Below are 24,553 nucleotides of genomic sequence, written 5' to 3' on the forward strand. Positions count from 1 at the left end.
ACACCCTGTTACAGTGAAAGCGCCATCTTTATTCTTCTTACATTGATTCTGAAGGAAACTTTGTAGAGACAAAATTACAATTTGATACTTGTAATTACAGTTGCCAGAACTCCTGTTTTCACTCTGTCTGCATTGGAATCATCTTGAAACAAGTATTAAACTCAGAGGTGGATGCTGCGTCTTGTTCTGCTTAGGCAGAAGTGCTTCGGGTCTGGAGCTTGTCAAGCTTCTGGGGAGCTGTCACCTTTCGAGCCCCAGGCTTTATTCCTGGGGCTCTAAGGGAGCTCTACTCATGCCTGGCTGCTCTCCTTCCCCTCTTCTCCGGAGGGGAAGGAATTCAAACCATCGGACAGCTGATTTACGCTTTCCAAACGGTTCTAAACACGATCCCGAGGCGGACGATCCATAGGACTGTCTTCGAGGCAGTAGAGCCAGCCGGAAGTCCCTCAATAGCTTGATACTTTAACAAACAAAATAAGAGAAGATAACGATTCGTGATACCTCTGACTATTAGATTCCAGACTTTAAACTCTGAACTTTGAAAAACTGAGAACTAAACACTAGTTACGAGGCTGCAAACTCTGTTTTTTACTAGAGAGTGATAGATATTAAGTAGCAGCTAGAGTAACGGAAAGTGGAGAGAGTCCATAGCAAAGAGCATTACTCAGCAACTTATCTGCATAATAAAGAAGACTGAGTTGATGGGAACCTTTGAGAGACTGATACATTAATTAGAAACTGATGAGATTGGTGACTCTTCTACTTTTTGTTTACTCTTGTTTGCTGAATCTGCTAATTGATTTTTTTCCTCTTTTTTTCTACTGGATATAACAACTTAAATGCTTTTTGGTTTGTGCTGTTTTAAATACTAAAAAAAGACAAAGGATTATAGAATACTGGCCAATCATATCAGGAAAGGTGCTAGGTTATATAATCCCAATTTGAAATCAAGATACTAGACAAGGAACAAATTGGGGATTAGTATTTACTTCATCAAATGTGAAAGTGAAACAGACTATTTGCACTTCTCAGGCTACAGGTGAGTATAGACAAATATATATAACTGTGAATTTAGTGAATGATATTATATTACAACTTAATAATTCATCCTAGGATGTTTAGTTGATATTATCCTACTCATTTCAAAAAGACTTATACTCCTAAATGTGTATAACAGATTTTAGTTAAATATACACAAAAGAACAATGACCATTCCCAGCAGGACTGATTGATGAGACAGTATCTCACCACTCAAGGAGTGGACAGAAAACAAAAAGCAAAATCAGTGCTGACAGAATTTTAGACTCAGGAGTTCCAGATGGGGAAAAAATAAAGTAAGACTTTCTCAACATGGTAGATGCCTCCTAAAATAAAAATGGAAGAATTTCGAAATCCGAATTTCCGAAGTGAAGTCAGCTATATTTCATATACCACTTAATATATTGTAATATAGTGAGGCACCACAATAAGTAACTGTAATATAATAAAAGGGTTACCTGTTGCTATGTCCATTTTCAAGCATTGGCCTATGTCAATGAAAACGTCCGTTTAATTAATTTGTGACCTGGGATGGCAACAATCCCTTGGGTACGCAGGATGAAAAGGAAGAAAGACCTTTCCTAGCAGTCCCGTAGATGGAACTGCGCATACCTCAACAGCAAAGCGCGAGCCAGCAGCCCACGCAGGTCTTGCGGCAGAGTCTTGTGTCTGCAGGGGGCAGCATAGAGCAGGGGCGAAGCGAACACACCTTTCCTCGCCACCCTATGTGACGTCAAATGGGGGTCTCCAGGCAACTGGACTCCAAACAGCGCGGCTGCGCTTCCTTCGGCCTTGGTAGCGCGGAGAGCGATCAGCCAGGTTCGGGCAGCAACACCAGCCCTGAGGCGGCGGGGGGCGCGGGAGGCAGGACCGGCACAACTATGGCGCTACCGCTCCTGCCCGGGAACTCTTTCAACAGGAATGTAAGTAATGTTGAGTAAGATCCAGGGGCCACCGGATCTTATGTTTAGGTTAGGAATGTTTTGCGGGAACACCTATCCACGTGTGTAAACTTGGTGCGTGAAACTAATTCTAAATGTCCAATAACTGCCGTCCAACCAGAGAAAGAATCTCTTTCCTTCAGAAGGCAGACTCAAACTCTGCCTTTGATCAGATCTCAGATTATTTATAGGATTCGTCAATGTGGTATAATCCCAGCTTGCTTCCTGGATCTGCATCATCTGGGTAAAGAAAAGGCTAAACCTGATTATTGGGAATCCTTGCTAGAAATATGGAGGAGCTCTGTCTGCACCCAGACTACAGAGAAGGTGGATGAATCAATTTTGTATCTTCACTCTTCTTTCATTGCTAAAATTAGCAAAATATCATATATATATATATATATATACACACATACATACATACATACATACATACATACATACATATATATATATATATATATATATATATATATACACACCGTGCCCAACTGATTGGCAGTGCAGGTTAGAGCTTCAGCCAACATCGTTCCTTGGTCTGCTATTCATCTATGCAGATATAAAAATAACTTATACTTAAAAAAAGCCAACGTACTGCAGTACTTCTATCTTTCTTTAATATTTGAATTTACCCAAAGTGTAGCTGTCTACTTTTTACTGTGTTTTTTTTTGAGCTATGGTACAATTAAATGTTTCAGAAGTACCTTGATAGATGTTGCCTCTTGCATCACCAGCACTCCATAATTTTAGTAGTTCCTTAAGTCACTATTGCATATGTGTGTGTGTGTGTGTGAAAGAGAGAGAGAGAGAATAAGAGAAATCATTAAAATGTATATGTATGTTTTCACAGAGCATATGTATTCCCATTGTTATTTACAGAAGCAGCACTTTAAATCTGCAAAGTCAAGTCTATGTTTTGTTACATGATAAATTTTGGCATTAGATCGTGTAAAACTTAGGCACAGTATTAAGATGGACTTTTAACATTATGCAGTCTTGCCCCACCTTTATCTTTAAATGAGATTGAAAACATAAAGTATTTCATCACTGATAATAGAACTGACTGCTACTCAGGTTCCTTCAGAGTTTTATGGATTTGAGCAATTATTGTATAAATTATTTTGTATATTTAAAACATTCTTTTCCTTTCTTTGTTTTTTTAATAATTGTCTTCTATTTATTTTATTTTGATTGCAGCTAGGAAAAGAAAAGTTCCATAAGTCTCAACATTGGAGTTACTGCAATAAGGTTTCTATGTTGGTGGGAGAAGACAAACCTGGAATAGGAGGAGAACCTTTGCTTGGACAAAAACTAAAACCAAAGTATAGTGTATTTCCTAGAGGTGTTGGAAGTGATGCACCTTCATGGGTAGCATTTGATAAACAGGTAATTTATTTATTTTTTCACACTGATCTGCTGTTTTTTGTGTGTGTTTTCATTTTCAGTAATTAATTGGATCCTAAAATAAGTTAACTGAAAAAATGAAAGAAGAAAATTTATTGGATCCCATAAAAAGTCTTTTGGGAGAGCCAGAGATTGACAATTGCACATCAGATGGGATGAAGTGGAGGAATTTCTAATGAGGAAGAGAATTGCCCAGAATTGGTGGAAGTCTTTGCTGTTGAGTTATTGAAATCTGGCCAGGCTGCTAGACAAATTCTGTGCTATTGGACTATATACACAAAACATTTTGGAGGTTGGACAACATATAGAAGTGCCTGCAGGAACAATTAGAGATCAAATCTTCTAGAGCTCCTCAACAGTTTTGAATTATGTTTACATAACTTCTAGTCTGTGTCGGTGTGCGTTATTCACAAGTCATTGATATAATTTGAGAACTCTACACTCCAACCTTGCAAACTGTTAGATGAAATTTAACGGATTTATTCAGATGAAAAAAATGTCCAGTCCAATTGACCAGAGAGTCTTTCTTTTTACTTGCTTCATCTCTGCAATTGATTTATTCTACTGAATTTGTAAGCAAATCAGAGTTTTGTTATCCTGAATACGCTCTGTGCAAAAGCACACTTGGCATACATTTGCTGTTTTATAGATTTTATGGATTTTATAAATATTAGTTGTCTCTCCAGCATTACCTCCTCTTGTGCAATAAATATTAAGGATACATCTAGCTTGGGGTTTTGACTATAAAGTTCTGACAGAAAGTAATCTAAATTATAAATTTAGAAAATCTCACAGTACCATGAATGCATTTAGTACCTTAGAAATTGACTGTCTCTCAGCCTCTAATTCCTCATCTAGAAAATTAAGGTGATCTAATTTGCAAGATTATTGTGAGGTTACTTAGGTAATGGTCTATCACAAATCATATTTCTGTACCTTCACACTCTATCCCGGATGATTGGAAACAGACTGTTATGCTTCCTGTGATTAGCAAGCCCTCTGATCCAGGATTGCCAAACACAGTTTAATCCAGAGGTTCCCAATCCGAACTGCAACTGCGCATGCGCACCAGACGCCCAGAAATGGCGCATCAGCGGACCCAGCGGCGCAGATATTCATGGCGCCCCCATGACGATAGCGCGGCTCCCTGGGGAGCCGCGGCTCACAGTTTGGGAATCACTGGTTTAATCCAATTTACTGTCTTGCTTTTCAGATCTTGCTGCAATCACACACTCTAATTACAGACTACTAGAAAACAATGGAAAAGGGCTATCACCCTCCTGTACATGCTTCTTTCCAAAATGTATTTGTTTGACCATGTGTTATACAGAATGCTGGACAAGATAAGCCTTTAGCCAGATCCTGTAGGTCTTTTTATTTTTTATATAGAAAGAAGTATTCCATTTGTAATCCAGCATTTAAGAGTTTGTATCATGTGAAATACTCACATACTATTCTTTTTACTCCTAATTTTATATTTTCTAAGTATACAAATTGAAGGATTATGATGATTAGAGAAAAGTTTACATTTCATGCATAATAATGATACATAAAATGATGATCTTAGTTTTCTGTTTATGTAATGCTTGCCACACAAATGTAATGTTTGCAACATGATTTACAAACTAGTTCAGCCAAAGTGTTGTGAAGTTAAATCATTTCCCAGTCTGAAAAAAAACCCTGTGGGACAGAATTCATATAAATCCAAATAAAATTACTTAACTGGACTGTGGATTAGGATATTAAATAGTTAAGTCATGCTTGAAAACGTTCCTTATAAAACATGTTCATTAAACTGTATTGTCCAAGCAAGCCAAACATAATGCAGTTTCCTGGAGTGCCCCCAGGATTTGGCTAATCTCCATTCTCCCTGTCTCCCACCATATTTTTTTTCTTCTTGATATAGAATTTCTATTAATTTTATTGAAAAAGCGTGAATAAACATCAGCACATATGTGCCAAAAACCAGGCAGATGGTGTTAAATTGTTTCCAAAGCTATATACTAACAAGAAAAAAAAGACATTTCAAAAATTCAGAAATTTGAATTACCAGAATCATCTGCAATTTTTTTCCTTGCTAATATGAACATTTTTCTTGATGAGACTTGTGATTATTTCCATTTGATATTGGTAATAATAACTGCACAGTGTTTAATTAACTATGTATCGCTTGTGTAATTAGGAGATTAAATCTATCATTAAGGGTAAATTCAGACAGGACTCCCTTTCATAATCTTTTTCTTGCCTACATAGCTGCTGTCCCTCTTATCTTGATAGCAGAACATGCTTAGGTATTCTTTCAGTAAAGCATGCTAAAGGATCTCTTCTTTCTGGAGCATGCCATCCTGATTGCATGTACTACAAAAATATATGCCATCATATTAAGACAGTTTTAAATAATTTATCTTCCAATGAATATTACAAAACCAGAAAATTTGGATAGCCATGTGTTTACAGTATCAGAACAATCAGACAGAGTGACATTCAATAGAGTTCCTTTTAAAAATTTATAATTTCTGTTGTTGACAATTAAAAAAGTTGTTGACTTATGGGAATTTTCTGTTGATTTTACTCCTTCTTCCTCCCTCCCCCCTCCCTTCAGAAATAGGAAGTTTTAATACTGACTGTCATTCTTAGATTGTTGAGCTTTTATTTGTATCATAGATAAATGTAAGAATCTGGATAAGTAATCAATTGTATAATCAGATCAATAACAATAACAATAATAACAATAACAACAACAGAGTTGGAAGGGACCTTGGAGGCCTTCTAGTCCAACCCCCTGCCCAGGCAGGAAACCCTACACCATCTCAGACAGATGGTTATCCAACATTTTCTTAAAAATTTCCAGTGTTGGAGCATTCACAACTTCTGCAGACAAGTCGTTCCACTTATTAATTGTTCTGTCAGGAAATTTCTCCTTAGTTCTAAGTTGCTTCTTTCCTTGATCAGTTTCCACCCATTGCTTCTTGTTCTACCCTCAGGTGCTTTGGAGAACAGCCCGACTCCCTCTTCTTTGTGCAACCCCTGAGATATTGAAACATTGCTATCATGTCTCCCCTATTCCTTCTTTTTATTAAACTAGACATACCCAGTTCCTGCAACCATTCTTCATATGTTCTAGCCTCCAGTCCCCTAATCATCTTTGTTGTTCTTCTCTGCACTCTTTCTAGAGTCTCAGCATCTTTTTTACATCGCGGTGACCAAAACTGAATGCAGCATTCCAAGTGTGGCCTTACCAAGGCATTATAAAGTGGCACTAACACTTCACGTGATCTTGATTCTATCCCTCTGTTTATGCACCCAGAACTGTGTTGGCTTTTTTAGCAGCTGCTGCACACTGTTGGCTCATATATAAATGGTTGTCCACTAGGACTCCAAGATCCCTCTCACAGGTACTACTATTGAGCAAGGTACCACATATACGGTACCTGTGCATTTTGTTTTTTTGGCCTAAATATAGAACCTTACTTTTTTCACTGTTGAATTTCATTTTGTTAGATAGTGCCCAATGTTCAAGTCCGTCAAGATCCTTCTGTAACTTGAGCCTATCTTCTGGAGTGTTGGCTATTCCTGCCAGCTTGGTGTCATCTGCAAATTTGATGAGTTCCCCATCTATCCCTACCAGTGTTATGATCCTATAAAAGATCAATACAACTAATTAAAATATCTCCATAATAAATATAAAATAATATAATTCTTTGTTAGCATCCAACTTTCCCACTGTGTGTGTGTATGTGTATGGGTGTACATATGCATATACTGTTCGTTTCTGTGTGTGTGTATATGGTAGTGGTAATAGTAGTACTTGAATTGATTTTTTCTATCTCTGCTTTTATGTAGGTATTGTCTTTTAATGCTTATTTTGATGAAGAAGTTCCTGACAAAAATCAAGAGCTGTATAGAATAAGACATTGTAAAATATATTTCTATCTTGAAGATGACACAATTCAGGTTGTTGAACCCCAAGTGAAGAATAGTGGAATTCTACAAGGTATTTTATATCTTTTTTATTGCAAACGTTTTAACAGAATAATAGAGATGGAAGGAACTTGGCCAGTCTTCTAATCCAACTCTCTGCTCAAACAGGAGACCTTATACCATTTCAGACAAATGGTTGTCCAATCTCTTCTTAAAAACCTAAAAAAGTAATGGAATACACACAATTTTGGAAGGCAAGCCATTCCATTGATTAATTATTCTAACAGTTATTTTTTCTGTTCTGAGAGGTGTTTTTTTTTCCTTTTGCTTGCCTAATAAACTTTCTGAGAGTCAAGAACCACTTAATTATGTTGAGCTTCAGCCACAATATAAAATTTAGTAGTATAGGCCACTATTTGTTGCAATATATGGTATTTCCCAATATAATTTTGTGATGGTCCTGTGATTAGATTTATGTGTGAATTATAGAAATGATATTTCATATGAATTATAATTGTGTTTTGAATCTTAAATTGAAAAGATAGAGTTTAAATTTCCTTTACCTTTAAGAGTCAACAGTTTAAAGTTGATGACATATTATCAGTAAAAAATTACATTATTCTAAACCTAATAATAACAGATCTATGTTTATGAAAATAAAAGTGGAAAGTTGCATTTTTTTTCAGAAAAGAAATCCTTTTTTCATTCAGTTATAATGAAGAAAACCATTTTTGTTTATTCGCTTTTAGTTTTTATTATAAGATCTATAGTAATATACAGCTGTAACACCACCTTGTACAATAGATAGATTAAAAAAACTAATGAAGCATCAGGAGGAGGAGTCTTTTGGTCATCTGGCTGAGGATATCCCAGCTTTTCTGCTTGCAGTATTCATCCCATGTTTTGTGTTTTCTTTTCAAACCTTAACCCTAACCTAATGTCAATTAATTTTAATGGTTTTGCTAAAGACAATGTAGTTCTTTAGGTCCAAAATGATATGGTGACTTAGGGTCAATTGCTGTCCCTCAGTCCTAGGGAAAAGGTAATAGCAAGCTACTTCTGAAAAATGTTGCCAAGAAAACTGCATGGTTGATGTACTTATTAGAATCAGCACTGATTTGAAGATGCACACTATAGAAACAAGAGAAGAGAGTTGAGAGGGAAAGTAAAGTAGAGGTATTTTAGTCCATTTACTGTGCTGTTGGTATAATTGAGTTTGAATGTATTGTGAGAGAAAGTTGTTCAGCTAAGGATAGTTTTCTGGAACAAGTTTATAGGTGGCCTTCTAATTTCAGCATTTGATATGATTGCAGAAAAACAGAAATCTGTATTGTGATTTTATGTGTTTAAATATATCCCATTGAATGAAGTAAGATTTGATTTTAAATAAATATGCACAGGAACAGAATAACAGTTAACTATCTGTTGCTAAGTGAGACATTTGTTAAGTGAGTATTGCTCCATTTTATGCCACAGTTGTTAAGTGAATCACTGCAGTTCTTAACTTAGTAACATGGTTGTTAAGTGAATCTAACTACCCCATTGACATTGCTTGTCAGAAGGTTGCAAAAAGTCATCACATGATCTGGGAACACTGTCACTGTCATAAATGTGAGTCAGTTGCCAAGTGTTTGAATTTGATCACATGACCACGAGGATGCTAAAACAGTCATAAGTATGAAAAATGGTCTAAAGTCACTTTTTTCAATGCTGTGATAACTTTAGTCACTAAATGAAATATTATAATTCAAAGACTACCCTGTATTGCAGTGGTTCTCAACCTTTATAGTGCTGTGACCCCTTTAATACAATTCCCCACGATGTGGCGACCCCTTTAATACAATTCCCCACAATGTGGCAACCCTCAACCATAAAATTATTTTCGTTTTGAATTTATCGTGCCTGAAGCCGTATTAGCTAGCGATCTGAACTGCTTGTGATTGCCTTGAGGACGGAGGCATTAAAGCGGAGACTCCTCCCCTGTTAAGTTTATCGTGCCTGAAGCCAGATTAGGCTAGCGATTGGGAGTGATTGCAGCTGGCTTGAGAGAGAGACATCCGAGCAAAGATTTCTCTCTTTTTTAATTCATCGCGCCTGAAGCTGAATTCAGCTAGCGATCTGAAGAGCCTGCAGCTGGCTTGTGGAGTCAACCATTGGAGCGCGATTCTTCGACTCGCAAGTATACTTCCCATATTTCCGAAGGTCTTAGGCGATCCCTGGCAAATCGTCATTCGACCCCCAATGGGGTCACGACCCACAGGTCGAGAACCGCTGCTGTATTGCATTGTATTGCTCCTTTTTGAAGAATTGCTTATCTCAAATTACTGATACTCAGCTTTGCAGTGAGGCATTAGTAACAATTGAGTATGGAAAGTGTGGAAATCTGCTCTCCTTTGAATCCAGGAAAGAAACAGGGTCATTTCTATTTTTTTCCGTTATATAACCATTAAAATTATATTAGACTGATTTAAAAAAATATGCAGAAGTATTCTTTTACTTATTCTTTCCCAGTTACATGTTTCTCTGTGTGCTATAGGAAGGTAGTATATTAAATAATGCGTGGAATTATAACTAAAATTCCATCTCCAGTTATTATTTTACCAGAAATTAAAACAAATCACTCCTGAAATACTGAAGAATAGTATATGTTTCTATTTTATACTCAAAAACTCAGTTTTATGATAACTGTTTTCTATAAAAATATGTGTATTATTAATTTACCATAATAATATAACTTTTATGCATACTTATCTACTGTAACTGCATTTCATGGAGTTAAAAGGGTATGGGTATTGGCTATATTCCATGAGTATTAGAATGACATACAAAGGTGAAGAAAGGAAGGTGAAAGCTAAGTTTTGGCTTATAACTATTATTTCAGTAGAGATAAGGATAATTCTTGCTCAGGACAGGATCCTGAATAATATTTTTATAGAGTATGCAAAACATATAAATCCCGTTCATAAATACAACTAGGCTTCAGGGGGAGTGAGCTAAGAGATTCTTATATGCATACTCATGGTATCATTGTTTTTTAAAAAGTATGCTTCCACTACTTATTTTATTATATATTAGAATAGGATAGGATAGGATAGGATAGGATAGGATAGGATAGAATTTTTTATTGGCCAAGTGTGATTGGAATTTGTCTTGGTGCATATGCTCTCAGGGTACATAAAAGAAAAGATACCATCATCAAGGTACAACACTTACAACATTTAATGATAGTCATAGGGTACAAATTTAACACTTAATGATACAATACTTAATGATAGTCATAGGCTACAATTAAGCAATCAGGAAACAACATCAGTATAAATTGTAAGGATACAAGCAACAAAGTTACAGTCATAAGTGGAAGGAGATGGGTGATGGGAACAATGAGAAGATTAATAGTAGTGCAGATTTAGTAAATAGTTTGACAGAGTTGAGGGAATTATTTGTTTAGCAGAGTGATGGCATTTGGGAAAAAACTGTTCTTGTGTCTAGTTGTTCTGATGTCCAGTGCTCTATAGCGTCGTTTTGAGGGTAGGAGTTGAAATAGTTTATGTCCAGGATGTGAGGGATCTGTAAATATTTCCACAGCCCTCTTTTTGATTCGTGCAGTATACAGGTCCTCAGTGGAAAGCAGGTTAGTAGCAATTATTTTTTCTGCAGTTCTAATTATCCTCTGAAGTCTTGTTGGGTTGCAGAACCAAACCAAACAGTTATAGAGGTGCAGATGACAGACACAAAAATTCCTCTGTAGAGCTAGCTGTATCAGCGGCTCCTTGGGCAGTTTGAGCTTTCTGAGTTGGCGCAAAAAGAACATTCTTTATTGTCCTTTTTTGATGACATTTTTATGTCAGCTGTCCATTTTAGATTTTGCGATATGGTAGAACCTAGAAATGTGAAGGTTTCTACTGTTGATACTGTGTTGTCTACTATTGTGAGAGGTGGAAGTATGGAGGGGTTTCTCCTAAAGTCTAACACCATTTCTACGATTTTGAGTGTGTTCCGTTCCAGATTGTTCCGGTTGCACCACAAGGCTATTCGTTCAACCTCCCATCTGTATACAGATTCATCATTGTCTTGAATGAGACCGATCACTGTTGTCACTGTTGTCACTGTCATCTGCGAACTTCAGTAGTTTAACAGATGGATCGTTAGAGATGCAGTCATTGGTATACAGAGAGAAGAGAAGTGGGGAGAACACACAGCCTTGGGGGCCCTCTGTGCTAATTGTACAGATATCTGACGTGATTTTGCTTAGCTTCACCTGCTGCTTCCTGTTTGTTAGGAAGCTTGTGATCCACTTACAAGTGTATTCAGATACCTGTAGCTGGTTTAGCTTAGTTAGAAGAGTGTCTGGAATGATGGTGTTGAATGCTGAACTAAAGTCTACAAAGAGGACCCTTGCATAGGTGTTGTGTCTTGCCCGCCCTCAGAGCAGCCGGGGCCTTCTTACCTGCTCCCGAATGTATGCCTCCCGGCCCAAGTCCTGGCTCCATGCCCACACAAACTGCAGAAGAAGGAGCATCTCCCGGCCCCAGCCCTGACTCCATGCCCAGGCAAACGGAGCAGCTAGACCCCTCCCCCTCCTCCACAGCATGTGAGCCTGAGGAGGGTTTATTCCCAACAGCTGCTGATTGGTGTGACCCTCGCATCAGAAGGCTGGATAGGCAGAGGCAACAGAAGGAAGGGAGGGGCAGGCCTTAATGAGTGCTGAGTCATGGAGCCACACCCCATGGCCTATATAAAGGATCTGCTTTCTGGCAGTCTCTGAGTCAGGCAAAAGTCGAACTTATCTTGCTGAAGTCACTTACTGGTCTCCTGCCTGCTCTGAGGACTTTGCTAGGACTTTGGGCAGAGCTGCAGAGGCAAGCCTGATTCGGATTTCCCTGACCCGGCCGTCAGCGGAGGAGTGGGACACGACAATAGGTCTTTGGATATTCAAGATGTTGTAGGATGTAGTGCAGAGCCATATTAACAGCAGCATCTGTTGATCTATTTGCTCAGTATGCTAATTGCAAGGGGTCTAACAGCGGATCCGTGATGGTTTTCAAGTGGGACAGCACCAGCCTTTCAAAGGTTTTCATGACTACAGATGTTAGAGCAACTGGTGTGTAGTCATTCAGTTTCTTGATGGTGGGCTTCTTCGGCACTGGGATGATAGTAGAGCGTTTGAAGAAAAAGAAACATAGCACATCTCTAGTGATTTATTGAAGATATGGGTGAAGATGGGGGCCAATTTAAGCAAGAAGAAGTTATCTTGTCTGGGCCTGGAGCTTTTCCTGGCTTTTGTCTGTGAAATAGGTCTTGCACTTCCTTTTCTCTGATCACTAGGGGTTGTGAACCCAATGGGATGGGGTCAATTGTAGGAGGCTTGGCTGTTGTTGGTGTGTCTGAGATGGGGGTTGTGGAGATAGGTGGCTGTAGTTTCCTTTCAAACCTGCAGTAAAACACATTCAGGTCATCTGCCAGTTGCTGATTTCCTTCAGCCTGGGAAGGCGGTTTGCCGTAGCCGGTGATATTTTTAAGAGTTTTTCACATGTTTGCTGGTTCATTTGTTGAGAACTGATTCTTTAGCTTTTCAGAGTAGGTTCTTTTTGCTGCTCTGATCTCCCTTGTTAATACATTTCTGGCCTGATTGAATCTTGAATATTGAATCTTTTCCAGGAATTTTGATCCTTTCCCTTAAGACATTTTAAACTTTTGGTAGCTATTTTATCTGAATTTCATAATATTGTGCTTTAAAGATAGTCATGATAAGCAGTAATATGCTATTGGATATTTATTTTAATTTGAGTGTTCTCTATATCTTCCCTTAATCTCACAGGTATTAATCATAATACCAATTCTCCAAATGATTCTTTGGACAATTTAAGGAATGGAATAAGGACTTGCTGTTATTAAGGCACATAGGAATTATAGGATCTCTTTCTGATAAAGGGATTCAAGAGGGCTCTGATTGCATTGGAAAAAATATAGTTAAAACCATACAATTTAATTATAAATAAAAAAAAATGTATTAGTGCAACACAGTACAACTTACAACAATCACAATTGAGCCCAAAATTTCTCTTACTAAGCGAGACATTTGTTAAGTGAGTTTTACCCCATATTATAATCTTTCTTGCCACAGTGAATCAATGCAGTTGTTAAATTAGTAATACAGTTATTAAGTGAATCTGGCTTTCCCATTGACTTTGCTTATCAGAAGAGCACAAAAAGTGAAATACATGACCCCCAGGATGCTGCAACCGTCATAAATATGAGTCAATTGTCAAGTGTCTGAATTTTGATCATGTGACCATTGGGATGCTGCAATAGTTGTAAGTGTAAAAAATGGACATAAGTCAAATTGTAACTTCAAACAATCACTAAACAAACTGTTGTAAATTAAGGGTAATTTCAAACAAGGAATGCTAAAATACAGTAATTGTTTCAAACGTTACATCTTTACCTAGTAAACTACTGGAATTAGAGGCACAGAATTCTGAATGCATATAGAAATAATATATAAAGGAACAAAACCCTGATATACTGTTTTTATCGATGATTTTCTGAGAGAAATCCTCAGATACAAGTTTCAAGTGGCACAGTCCAAAGGGCGCTATTTAAATTGATGTTTAAATTCACCCTATTTAATATTTCAGGTGAAATTTCGGTTACCATGTAACTATTTTGAGATTTCATGTGAATAACGTTAATACAAAGTTACAGTTTGGAGTAAGTTATATTAATTGTGTTTTTCTTCAACATAGGAACACTTCTTAGGCGCCATCGGATTCCACTCCCGCCTCCTAATGAAGATCAGTTTTATACTGTTGATTATTTCAACCTTGACACTGATGTGATATTTTATGACCAAAGATATAAAATTATAGACTGTGATCAGTTCACTAAAAATTTCTTGAGAAAGATGGGAGTCAAATTAAACCCACCATTGGAACGTCCAGATGATCCCTATACGAAAGGACGCCAGAAGGTTAGATGAAAGAATGATTGACGAAACTGTTGTTTGTAGGGTAAAATTAAGAACAGCTTGAACATAACAAACAAGGAAAAGTTCATGTTGGGAAAGAAATATCTTAAAGAATCCTTCTTAAGAAGTCTTACATTAATAATCCATATTTTATTACATTTCTTGTATTGGTTTGCATATATTCCTTATAATATCTTTATTCCCTCAGAACAAGACCAGAAGTATAGCTTAACGTTGTGTTTGCCATCACTATAAATAGGTGCTTGTATCGATGAGTAAACCAGATTAAATTGGCAGTATCTTCATGCATTATGCATAGTTTTCAAACATATGCAGGATGTGTTAGATAGCATGTAAAATCTCTTGCCTTCTCTCATTTGCAAATAAAATATTGAATAGTAGATCAAGGAGTGTTCAAAAGTATTGCAGATAATAAAGTTCCTTTAATACTTTTTTAAATATTGCAATCTTAGGAGTAAGAATGATTATATACAGTGGAGCCTGTTTAAAAGAAACTTATAATGTTCTATAAATGTTTCTTTAACTTTATTTGACTGAACGGCCCATTATTCAACACATATCAGCATGGAACATAGTAAGCATAATAACAAGCCCCTCTTCAATTGCAGCAGTAATTATTTTATTTCTCTGATAAAAGGCACTGATTGAATCTTTCTAGTCTATATTTTCTTTGAGAATTTTCAATTAACACTAATCAGCTATGTAGCTTGCAGCTTGCTTGTTGTCTGGCAGTTGACTCTGTTTCAAGATACTCTTACCCTGTCCATTTTGTATTTCATATTTCATTATGTGCCTTGGTCGTTCATTTGTATACCTAGAGCAGCAGAAATGTCTGGCAACATCAAGGGCAACTTAGCAGACCTTTTAAGATAGCAGTGTTCACCTTTATATAAGGGAGGGGGTTAGAAAAGGTTTCTAAACATTGCCTGCCCCTCAACAACATCTGGCTAGTTAATCGTAGCTAGCAGATCATCCCCTTAACAGTCAAGAATCAAGGGGGGAAAATCAAAGAAAACTCATTTTTGGAGCCTGGAACATCCATACATTGTTGGATAGAGACAAGGTGCCATGGCCTGAAAGACAAACAGTGCTCATAGCAGCCCAGCTTTGCTATTATAGCATTGACATTGCTGCACTCAGTGAGATCAGGCTGGCAGATGAGGGTTCATTACAGGAATTGCAAGTGAGTTTTTTTGGAAAAGAAAAATTGACTGATAACAGGACTCACAGAGTAGATTTTGCAGTCAAAATTGCTCTGCTGAAGAACTCTACTCTTACCTACTGGAATAAATGAATGCCTCATGAAGTTCCGTTTTCCTCTCAGCAAATCCTGGTATATAACCATTGTCAGCACCTATTTACTAACTTCTCACTAGCAGATTTGAAGACAAGAAAGCTTTCTATGAAGACCTGAATCAAATTATTTGAATAAGCTTTGACAGTGACAAATTCATTGTTTTGGTTGATTTCAACACTAGGTTGAGGATTACAACTGGGACAGATTCTTTGTGAGATTTATTATAGGAGAAAATGTGGGCCAGTTTATGTTAAAGGGAAGCAGAAGGAAAATAGGCACTGGAGATGAATTAGGTTAAAATGAAGTAAGAGCTGAAGGTTTCTCTCTAGTAAGACCTATTGCCTAAAACTGAGTAGCTGATAATTCAGGGAAGTTGATACAAAAATTGTAAGAGGAATTCACATATGTAAGAAACTCTGCTGAATGTTTATAATTACGTTATAAAATGTAACACAGTGCAACAGAATTCCCATTATATGAATCTGCCCAAATGTTGTGTTCTTGTGTATAACCCCCTTTGAGACAATTTCATTTAAATTCTAATCTTGTTGATACTTTTAAACATTTTGGCAGTTGTTTTATTGTTCTGGAAGGGATTGTAAAATATGTAATATATTCAAAGCTGTTTGGTTTTAAAGCCCGGAACTTAATAATAAACATAAAATAATAGCTACCCTAAGGAGAAATTTCATGAAATAAATCAACTGAACAGACATTTGTTGGCCTACTCTAACCTACTGAAAATTCTTAATGCCATTTATCACAAACCTAGCTGTACTTCAACATTACCAGAATGAATGTGCAGAATATTTATAGTTTATCTTGTAATACATGTTTGAATCAATGTAATAGCACTACAACCTTTTACATAGATTTTTAATTAGGATTCTCCTAGCATAAATGTAACTGCACCATGGTAACTGTCAGATTAATTTAATACCAGTTTCTATTATCATTTGTCCTTTCCTATGTTGCATAACGATTAATTTACAATAGAACAAAAGACAAGAGAATGAAATAAAACTGATGGAAAAGAGTAGATTCCTTTATGTTGTCCCAAGATGTTTTTTCAAGACGACTTTTTTCAACTGGATTTTTTTGTTTTTCTTTGAAGACGTTTGGCTTCTCATTCAAGAAGCTTCTTCAGCTCTGACTGGGTCGTGGGGAATGGGAGCTGAAGAAGCTCCTTGGATAAGAAAGAAGCCAAACGTCTTCAAAGAAAAACAAGAAAGTCCAGTTGCGTCTTGGAAAAAGCACCTTTGGGACAACCATGACCTGGATGACTGAGAATGTCCATAGATGCTCCTTTATGTTACAGAATTGTAGATAAGGAGCCATATGACAGGGGTGGCTGAACATATATAGAGTTCTGCGGTCATTATAATAAGTGCCAAGAGATTATGAATTAATTTCTGAAAGCCATTGTTAAGAATATGGACAATGGAGTTAATCTAAGATTTCATAAATCAAGAATTATGGATTATTCATAATTATACTATAACAGACAAAATAAAAAAGTAGCTGTTAGGGCACTGAAACAGTTCTGTGTATCATTTCTTTTTTTTGTCTGGGACAGGATCAGTAGTTGCTGATTGAAAGGCTTTTGTATGCTGAACTTATAACTACTGAGAGCTTGCAAATATGCACACACATCTTTACTCAGTTTTATACACACTTATTTATACTTCTGTGATGCTTGTTTTCTCTTAATAATATTTCAATGTTAACTCAACAAAAAGTAGAAACTCTGCTTCCCTAAATGTTTAGAACAAGATACAAAGATGTTTCACACACATCTTATAAATGACATAAATGATGTATTTGGAAATTGATGTCCATAATTGCTTATGCACAGGGCCCACATAAAAATACATACTGGATTGACTAGTAATATTTTCACTTTATTATCTGCACTAGGCTTCTCTTTTCAATTGGCTTATTGAGAATACATGATATTACAAAAAGGTGGCAGCTGACCATCCTTTTTTTTCTAAATCCATCTGATTCTGCACACACATGTATGCAAACAGACACACAGAATCTAGAGAATTTTAGCACAATTAAATATGAATATATTAAAAATAAAAAAACAAGGTCGTAAATGTCATTTTAAGAAGTAGGGATATTTTGCCACAGCTGGCCATTTAAATTAAGTCACTGTTGTGCACAAATATTTTGTGTATCCTCAGCCGTATTTACAAAGCAATCCTATACTACTGCATCTACTCAAATTATCACTATTTTTTTTTGGTGTTTACTCCATGATTGTAGGATTGTTGCTTAAATTTCTATAGCCTAGTGACTGCGAGAAGTGGATAGCAGATTTGAGATAGAAATTTTTCTTAATTGATTTGCGCATATGTAACTTACAGAATACATGTGTTTACTATTGCTAATGTTAACATACTTATTATTTTAGCTGGCATATAAAATAATTGAGTGGCAATATATATTTTAAAATACCTAAATCTGGCAAATTAACTGACTTGTTTTCCAGAAGAATGATTATATTAATCTATGGAAAATTTAGAGATTCATTAGAGTTGTTATAATCGTACAGTGTAAGATTTATTTGTATTTAATTGATAAATGCGACATATATTACTGAAAGAATTTACCATTTTCCCCTCACAATCTTTTTGATCTAGTCTTTTTTGCCCATTTATTCATTTTATCTCGTATGTTTTGTAAAAGATATAACAATGATGTAAAGCAGGAATATCAAAATGATGCTACTGTAGATGTGTTATGAATGATTTAAATTGAACAATGTACTGACAGCTCCTAATCCACATTAACTCCTATAGCTGTTAACAGTTTCTCCCTCTTTCTTGCCCCCAAACACCATGACAGTTTTTTTATCATGCAACTGTCATCCCAGTTCTTTATTTTTAAAATCATGCTTGCATGATTAAAAGAGCACATATACCTTTTTGTTTAACTAGCATTTTATTTCTTTATTTTCATAATGGTCCCATTGTATAGATTAAACTAAGAGATATTGAATTGTTGAAAGCAGTTCAATATAGCCGTACTAGAGCACCTAGCTTCTACTATTCAGTTGGCCAAGTCTATGTTGCTTCATAATAAAATGAAACTTTGCTTCTTTCACTACAGTTCAATTGATCTGGATCTGATTCACACAACATGCTAAGCCATAATGTAATTTGTTTAGTTTTGGATTAGCATTCTAAGTTAACCATGGTTTTAAATAATGTTTTATGTCTTATGTGAACCCGGCAAATAGTAATGTAATAAACAGGGTTAGGGTTGCAAAATTTAGTTTAGGTTGATTTATAAATCTACACTGTTCTGCTTGTGGATTACTATGTTGGAAAAGGGCTTGGACTAGAAGATCATAAGATTCTTCCCAGCCTTATACTCCGCGATCATTTTATTAATATTTTAAAGTCTGGAATACTATGATTGCTCAATCATTGGTTGGGGCTTATAGAATAATAAGCTAACAACATTTTATGCCTTTCTATGTGCCTTTTTTCCTTTTTTCCCCTTGATTCCAGCACCCCCTCCCACTTCCTCTTCAGTGATGTCATAATATCTAACGTTAGTGTTCTGAAGAGACAGGGATGTTAATCCTGTTTCCTTTAGATGTTTATTGCTTGTCTCCTTCACTCACATTTCATTAATTTGATTTTGAAATCAAACTCAGGCTTCAAATTGAAGGTAATATCATTTATACCGTTTCTAGGGTATTTCTATTGGCTTTCTAGCTTTGTCAGTGAACAATTCAGTCTCTTCAAATTTTTATCTGTATTATCTTTTTCCTCATTGCTGCCATTTCTTCAGACCATTTTCTTCCATTCAGAATGTGTTCCTATTTTCACAAACTGCTTTTTATATAGTCTCGTTACCTCCAATTATTCAGCTAATGTGGTTTTCAATACAATTCTTTGTTTTTTCTCTGAACGTTCCTTAAGCGTATTGTAGCAAGTTACTAATACTGAAATAATACTAATGGATGTATTTTGAGAACAACTATTTTTATTTAGTTTATTTTATAGGCATAATGTAGCAACTACTAATCTTAAATAATACTAAAAGGTTCATTTCGAGAACAAGAACTAATACCTACTTGGATAAGAAATTTTATAATACCACTTCAGAACATGAAAAAGATTGTTTACAAAATGAAGAAAATATATCTGACAAAAATGTGCCTGAGACACATTTTTGCATACAAAAAATGGGATCGTATATTGAGATATTGGAAGATCGTAAAGTTGTCTGGAGGCTGTTAGGGGTTGGATGGGGAGCAATGGGTTGAAACTAAACCTTGGCAAGACCAAGTGGCTCTGGGTTTGGGCTCGTTGGCTCAGGAGAATTGCCGCCTTTAGTCTTGGATGGGGTGGCACTAGCCCAAACAGACCCTGTGCATAATCTGAGAGTTCTCCTGGACTCATGACTCCTGTTCAAAGAGCAGGTGGTGGTTGTGGCCAGGAGAGCTTTTGCGCAACTATGGGTTGTGTGCCAGTTATGCCCTTTCCTGGACCAACAATTCCTACTCATAGTCACTCATGCCCTAGTCACATCCGGTCTTGACTATTGCAATGCGCTTTACATGGGGCTGCCCTTGAAGAGCGTCCGGAAGCTCCAGTTGGTGCAAAATACAGTGTCCCACATAGTTTTGTGCAGACCCTGATGTGTACATGTATCACCTTTCCTGTGAGAGCTGCATTGGCTACCAATTTGCTTCCAGGTACTATTCAGTGTGCTGGTTGTCAACTTTAAAGCCCTTCATAGCTTGGGACCAGGTTATCTGAGGGACCGTTTCTTTCCAGTCACAACTACCCATCAGAGCGGGGAGGAGGAAATGTTGCGGGTCTTATCCCCTCAGGAGATATACCTGGTAGGACCCAGAAGAAGGGCCTTTTCCATGGTCTCTCTCTCTCTCTCTCTCTCTCTGGAACATCATTTCCTCAGAGATTAGAATGGCCCCCATTCTAATATTCTTCCTGAAGGCGCTGAAGACCTGGTTCGGCCAGCAGGCCTGGGAATCCCAGAACGGGGTGGAGTCCATTAAATGGCTCATGTGATGTGGAGGGTGGGGTGATTTTATTTTATTATATTTATTTATTTGATTCTTTTTTATTTGTTTTATTGTTTTAAATGAGGTTTTATATTCTGTAAGCCGCATTGAGTCGCCGTGTGTGAATAAGTGGCAATATAAATTCAATAAATAAATAAGTAAATTTCCAGTTTTTAGATGTAAAAGTTCTTCATAAAAAGAAAAAAAAAATTGAAACCTTGATACTTGAACTCACTATTGAAATTGTTCCTGGATGGTTATTAAATGTAGCATATATTTCATTTGCTATAACAAAATTGAAATGTGTATATGTTATACTAAAATAAAATGAATAGGAAACAAGAAGTATTAGAAAAAAATATGGTTTTGGCTATGAAGACTGGTCCTATGGGACATTTTAAAAGTTACTAACACATTGAGATTTGTATGTTCATAACAATAATCATTTTAAAAAACATTTTCTTTTTTTATCTACAGTTGATAGATAGTATGACACCATTGCGCCCCTATGAGCGCTTTGATACACTTCGCCAGTTTCTGGAACATGAAGGACATGTTTTACGTTTTTACGGTGTTTGGGATGACACTGAAACAATGTTTGGGGACTTTCGAAAAGTGGTGCTACATTATTTTTTGGCTGATGATACGATTGAAATAAAAGAAGTGATACCTGTAAATTCTGGCCGGGATGCTGTACCTCTATTCCTCAATAGACAGAAACTACCAAAGGTAAATGCGTATGTGAAAAATATGATTTGATATTTTGCAGGGTTGGGATGCATTTATACATTTATTTCATTTGCTGTCTTTTTCAATGAAATAAATATTTATATATATATAGTTAGCTGGACATAAAATATAGCTTTTATGTGAAACAGACATTTATTACCTTATAAAATTTCAGATGCAGGTAGTTCTTGACTTATTATTACAATTGGGGCAGGAATCTTGATGGTTGAGTGAAGTGGTCTTTAAATGAAACATGACATGACCACTTTGCTGAACAACTGCAATTCTGGCACTCACATTTGTAATTGTTAAGCGATCTCATGGGTCATTAAGTGAATGGAATCCCAACTAAATAGCACCAGTTGCTTCAGGGGGGATGGGAAAAACAACTGGATGCCCAATGTAGGCTAAGGATAATATGGGGTGTTACAACACATGCAATTCTTCCTGAGGGAGGCCTCAGCACACATAAACATTTTTACATAGTTGCATAGATTTACATAGGTGGGTGGAGGGAGTTGCAGTGGCTCAGCGGTTGTAAGTGTGGCTGAGCTGCCAAGTTCCTGAATTTTGATCACATGATCATGAGAACATTGCAACAGCTGTAACTTCAGGCATGGGTCGTAATTCCATTCAATTATGTTATTAGAACACAGAGCCTGCAATTACTGCAGGTTCGAGCCCGGCCCAAGGTTGACTCAGCCTTCCACCCTTTATAAGGTAGGTAAAATGAGGACCCAGATTGTTGGGGGGGCAATAAGTTGACTTTGTAAAAAAATATACAAATAGAATGAGACTATTGCCTTATACATTGTAAGCCGCCCTGAGTCTTCGGAGAAGGGCGGGGTATAAATGTAAAAAAAAAAAAAAATTAGCACCAGTGTAATTTCAATTAGTTGCTGAATGAATGGTCATAAATCGAGCACTCTTTATACAAGATAATCCTGGCTGCTTTCTTTAGTTAGTCTGGTAATTATATATATTAATAGCCTATGTCTTTTACCTGAACCCCAGTTTGCTCCAGTTGGAATATATCAGCCTGGTACAATTACAGATCGAACAGTCTTGAATGTATTTGGAGGGCTAGTTGGGAATAAAGGTCGTTATATTCTGGATAATCGTAAGGTAAGCTATTTTAGACAATTATAATTTACAAAGTTCACTATATTTAAATTGTATTTTTATGACTGGTACCTGAGTAAGCAGGTTGGGTAAAAATGTGAATTGGGAGAAGATGTATAATGTAATACAAAAATATAATCTCATACAAAAAGATATTTCTCAAACCGAAGCTTCTCAAGAAATTTTTCAAAATAGAATAACTGATGTAACCTTTAATGTATATATTTCTTCTCTCCCCACTCCCCAATTATTAGACAGGAGCAGTGTATCAGGAATTTTATAAAGACTGTGACCTGAGAATAGGAGCAACAATCAATGTTTGGGGACGAAAAATAATTCTCTGTGATTGTGATGAATTTTCCAAAGAATATTATAAGACAAAGTATGGAATCAGTAAGTAAAAATACCAATATTTTAATTTTAAATTGGGCATTTGTCAAGGTTAGTTTTTTAATCCATTGAGAACCTTCATTATTGTAGTGCAAATTTTAGCAATAACATCGTTATAGGAACTTAAGCAATTGGAGATGAATGCTTTTATTAATATCCTTGTATGGCAAAGATTCTGTCATATCTGAGCCCCTTGGATTCCATGTACTTTTACCTCTAGTTATATCCCCCAGAAATTGTCAAAGGTTGTTACCAAATTAAAACGTATAATGAGATAGAAGAAAAATATGAATGGAGAATAATCATATTTAATAGTAAATTAAAAATAAATAAAATGAAATAACTTAGACCAAGGATGTCAAACTCAATTTCATCAAGGGCTGTATCAGCATTATGATTGCCCTCAAAGGGCCAGTTGCATGTAAGACTATGACGAGTCACAGCAGCCAGGTAGGCGTGGCTGGGTAGGTGTGGCTGGGAGGTCACAGCTGGGTCACCGCAACTAGGTGGGCATGGCTGAGTATGACTGGCTCAACCCTCTTTCCTGGGTGTGGTGGACCAGGTATGGCTAGGTTGGGACTGAATAAGTTGTACTGGCTAACTGAACGTGGGGACAATATGGTGCCCTACAAGCTCCTCATCTCCCTAAACTTCTGGCAGCCAAGTGCGTGCACGCATGCTCACACACGCTCCCCCCCATTCTACATTTGGGGATTTTTATGCACAGGGAAAGGAGAGGGCCTTCTCCCTAAGCCCAGGCATGATTGGGAGTTGCAAGTTCAGATGTGGATAAAAGACTCCAAACTTGGAATGGGGTGTGTGTGTGTGCGTGTGCACAACATGTTAAAGGAGACATTCTTCCCCCAATCCCAGATATCGTTGACATTTCCCTGTCTGGTGCCCCCTCCCAGCAAAGCAGGAAGCGGAGGACAATACTACTGCGTGTGGAAGCACAGAGGAGAAAGTTTGCAGGAAGCAATTTCCTCCGAGTCCAACTTCTGCCTTGACAGATCTCTGGAGAGCAAGAGGAGGAGGCGGGGGAGCAGTGCTTCCTGGTCCTGCACGAGGGAGGCTGTTCCTTCTTGAAAGGGAATCCCCATTTCAAATCATGTGTGTAAGAATGCTGTCTTGTTGGGGCAGGCTTCCCTCATGAAGCTCCCCTGCCAGCCCCTCCTCCCCTCTAGAGATCTGTCAAGGCAGAAGTTGACTTGGCGGAAACTGCTTCCTGCAACCTTTCTCCTCTTTGCTTCCACATGCAGCAGCATCGTCCTCCACCTTCTGTGGGGAGCAAGTCAAGGCTGGGAGGGGGGATCTGGAAGTCTCCAGTGGAGAAAAGCAAAATCAGAGTGAGCATCAAAGCCTTGTTCACCGAAGGAGCCTCGCTGTCACTCTCAGGCCACGCAAAGGACCCCCGGATGGCAGCGCGGGCTGCTCGGAGCTCTGTGCAGCAGAGGGCAAATGCCCAGCATGGGCCTCAAGCTCCTGGGGCATTGGGACCCAGCAGCCCACCCCCGCCCCACTTCCCCAAGAAGGCACCCAGCTGCACTTACTTCCTCCTTGAGATTGCTGCTGCTGTGCTGTCCTTGGCCAGGTTCATGGTGGGTGCAGGATGGCAAAGTGCATAAGTCAGAGGGACGCCCACTCCCTCTCCATGCAAGGAGACCCAGCTTTGTAAG

General features: G+C 37.3%; 1 protein-coding gene across 2 annotated transcripts in view; it reads left to right on the plus strand.

The window, feature by feature from the left end:
* The first annotated feature begins 1,782 nt into the window (after nt 1-1,782).
* EFHC2 (EF-hand domain containing 2) overlaps nt 1,783-24,553 on the plus strand; it is a 58,390-nt gene continuing 35,619 nt past the window's right edge. Inside the window, exons 1-7 of one of the 2 annotated variants that reach the window (XM_058186540.1) lie at nt 1,783-1,961; nt 3,177-3,365; nt 7,227-7,377; nt 14,051-14,274; nt 21,114-21,365; nt 22,380-22,490; nt 22,742-22,880. In XM_058186540.1, coding sequence (XP_058042523.1) covers nt 1,920-1,961; nt 3,177-3,365; nt 7,227-7,377; nt 14,051-14,274; nt 21,114-21,365; nt 22,380-22,490; nt 22,742-22,880 — 1,108 coding nt within the window. In that variant the 5' untranslated portion in view covers nt 1,783-1,919. Of the gene's footprint in view, nt 1,962-3,176; nt 3,366-7,226; nt 7,378-14,050; nt 14,275-21,113; nt 21,366-22,379; nt 22,491-22,741; nt 22,881-24,553 lie in introns of those variants that run through there. The other variant, XM_058186541.1, reaches the window with a different exon arrangement.

This window comes from Ahaetulla prasina, chromosome 5 (assembly GCF_028640845.1).
Source record: "Ahaetulla prasina isolate Xishuangbanna chromosome 5, ASM2864084v1, whole genome shotgun sequence".
NCBI lineage: Eukaryota > Metazoa > Chordata > Lepidosauria > Squamata > Colubridae > Ahaetulla > Ahaetulla prasina.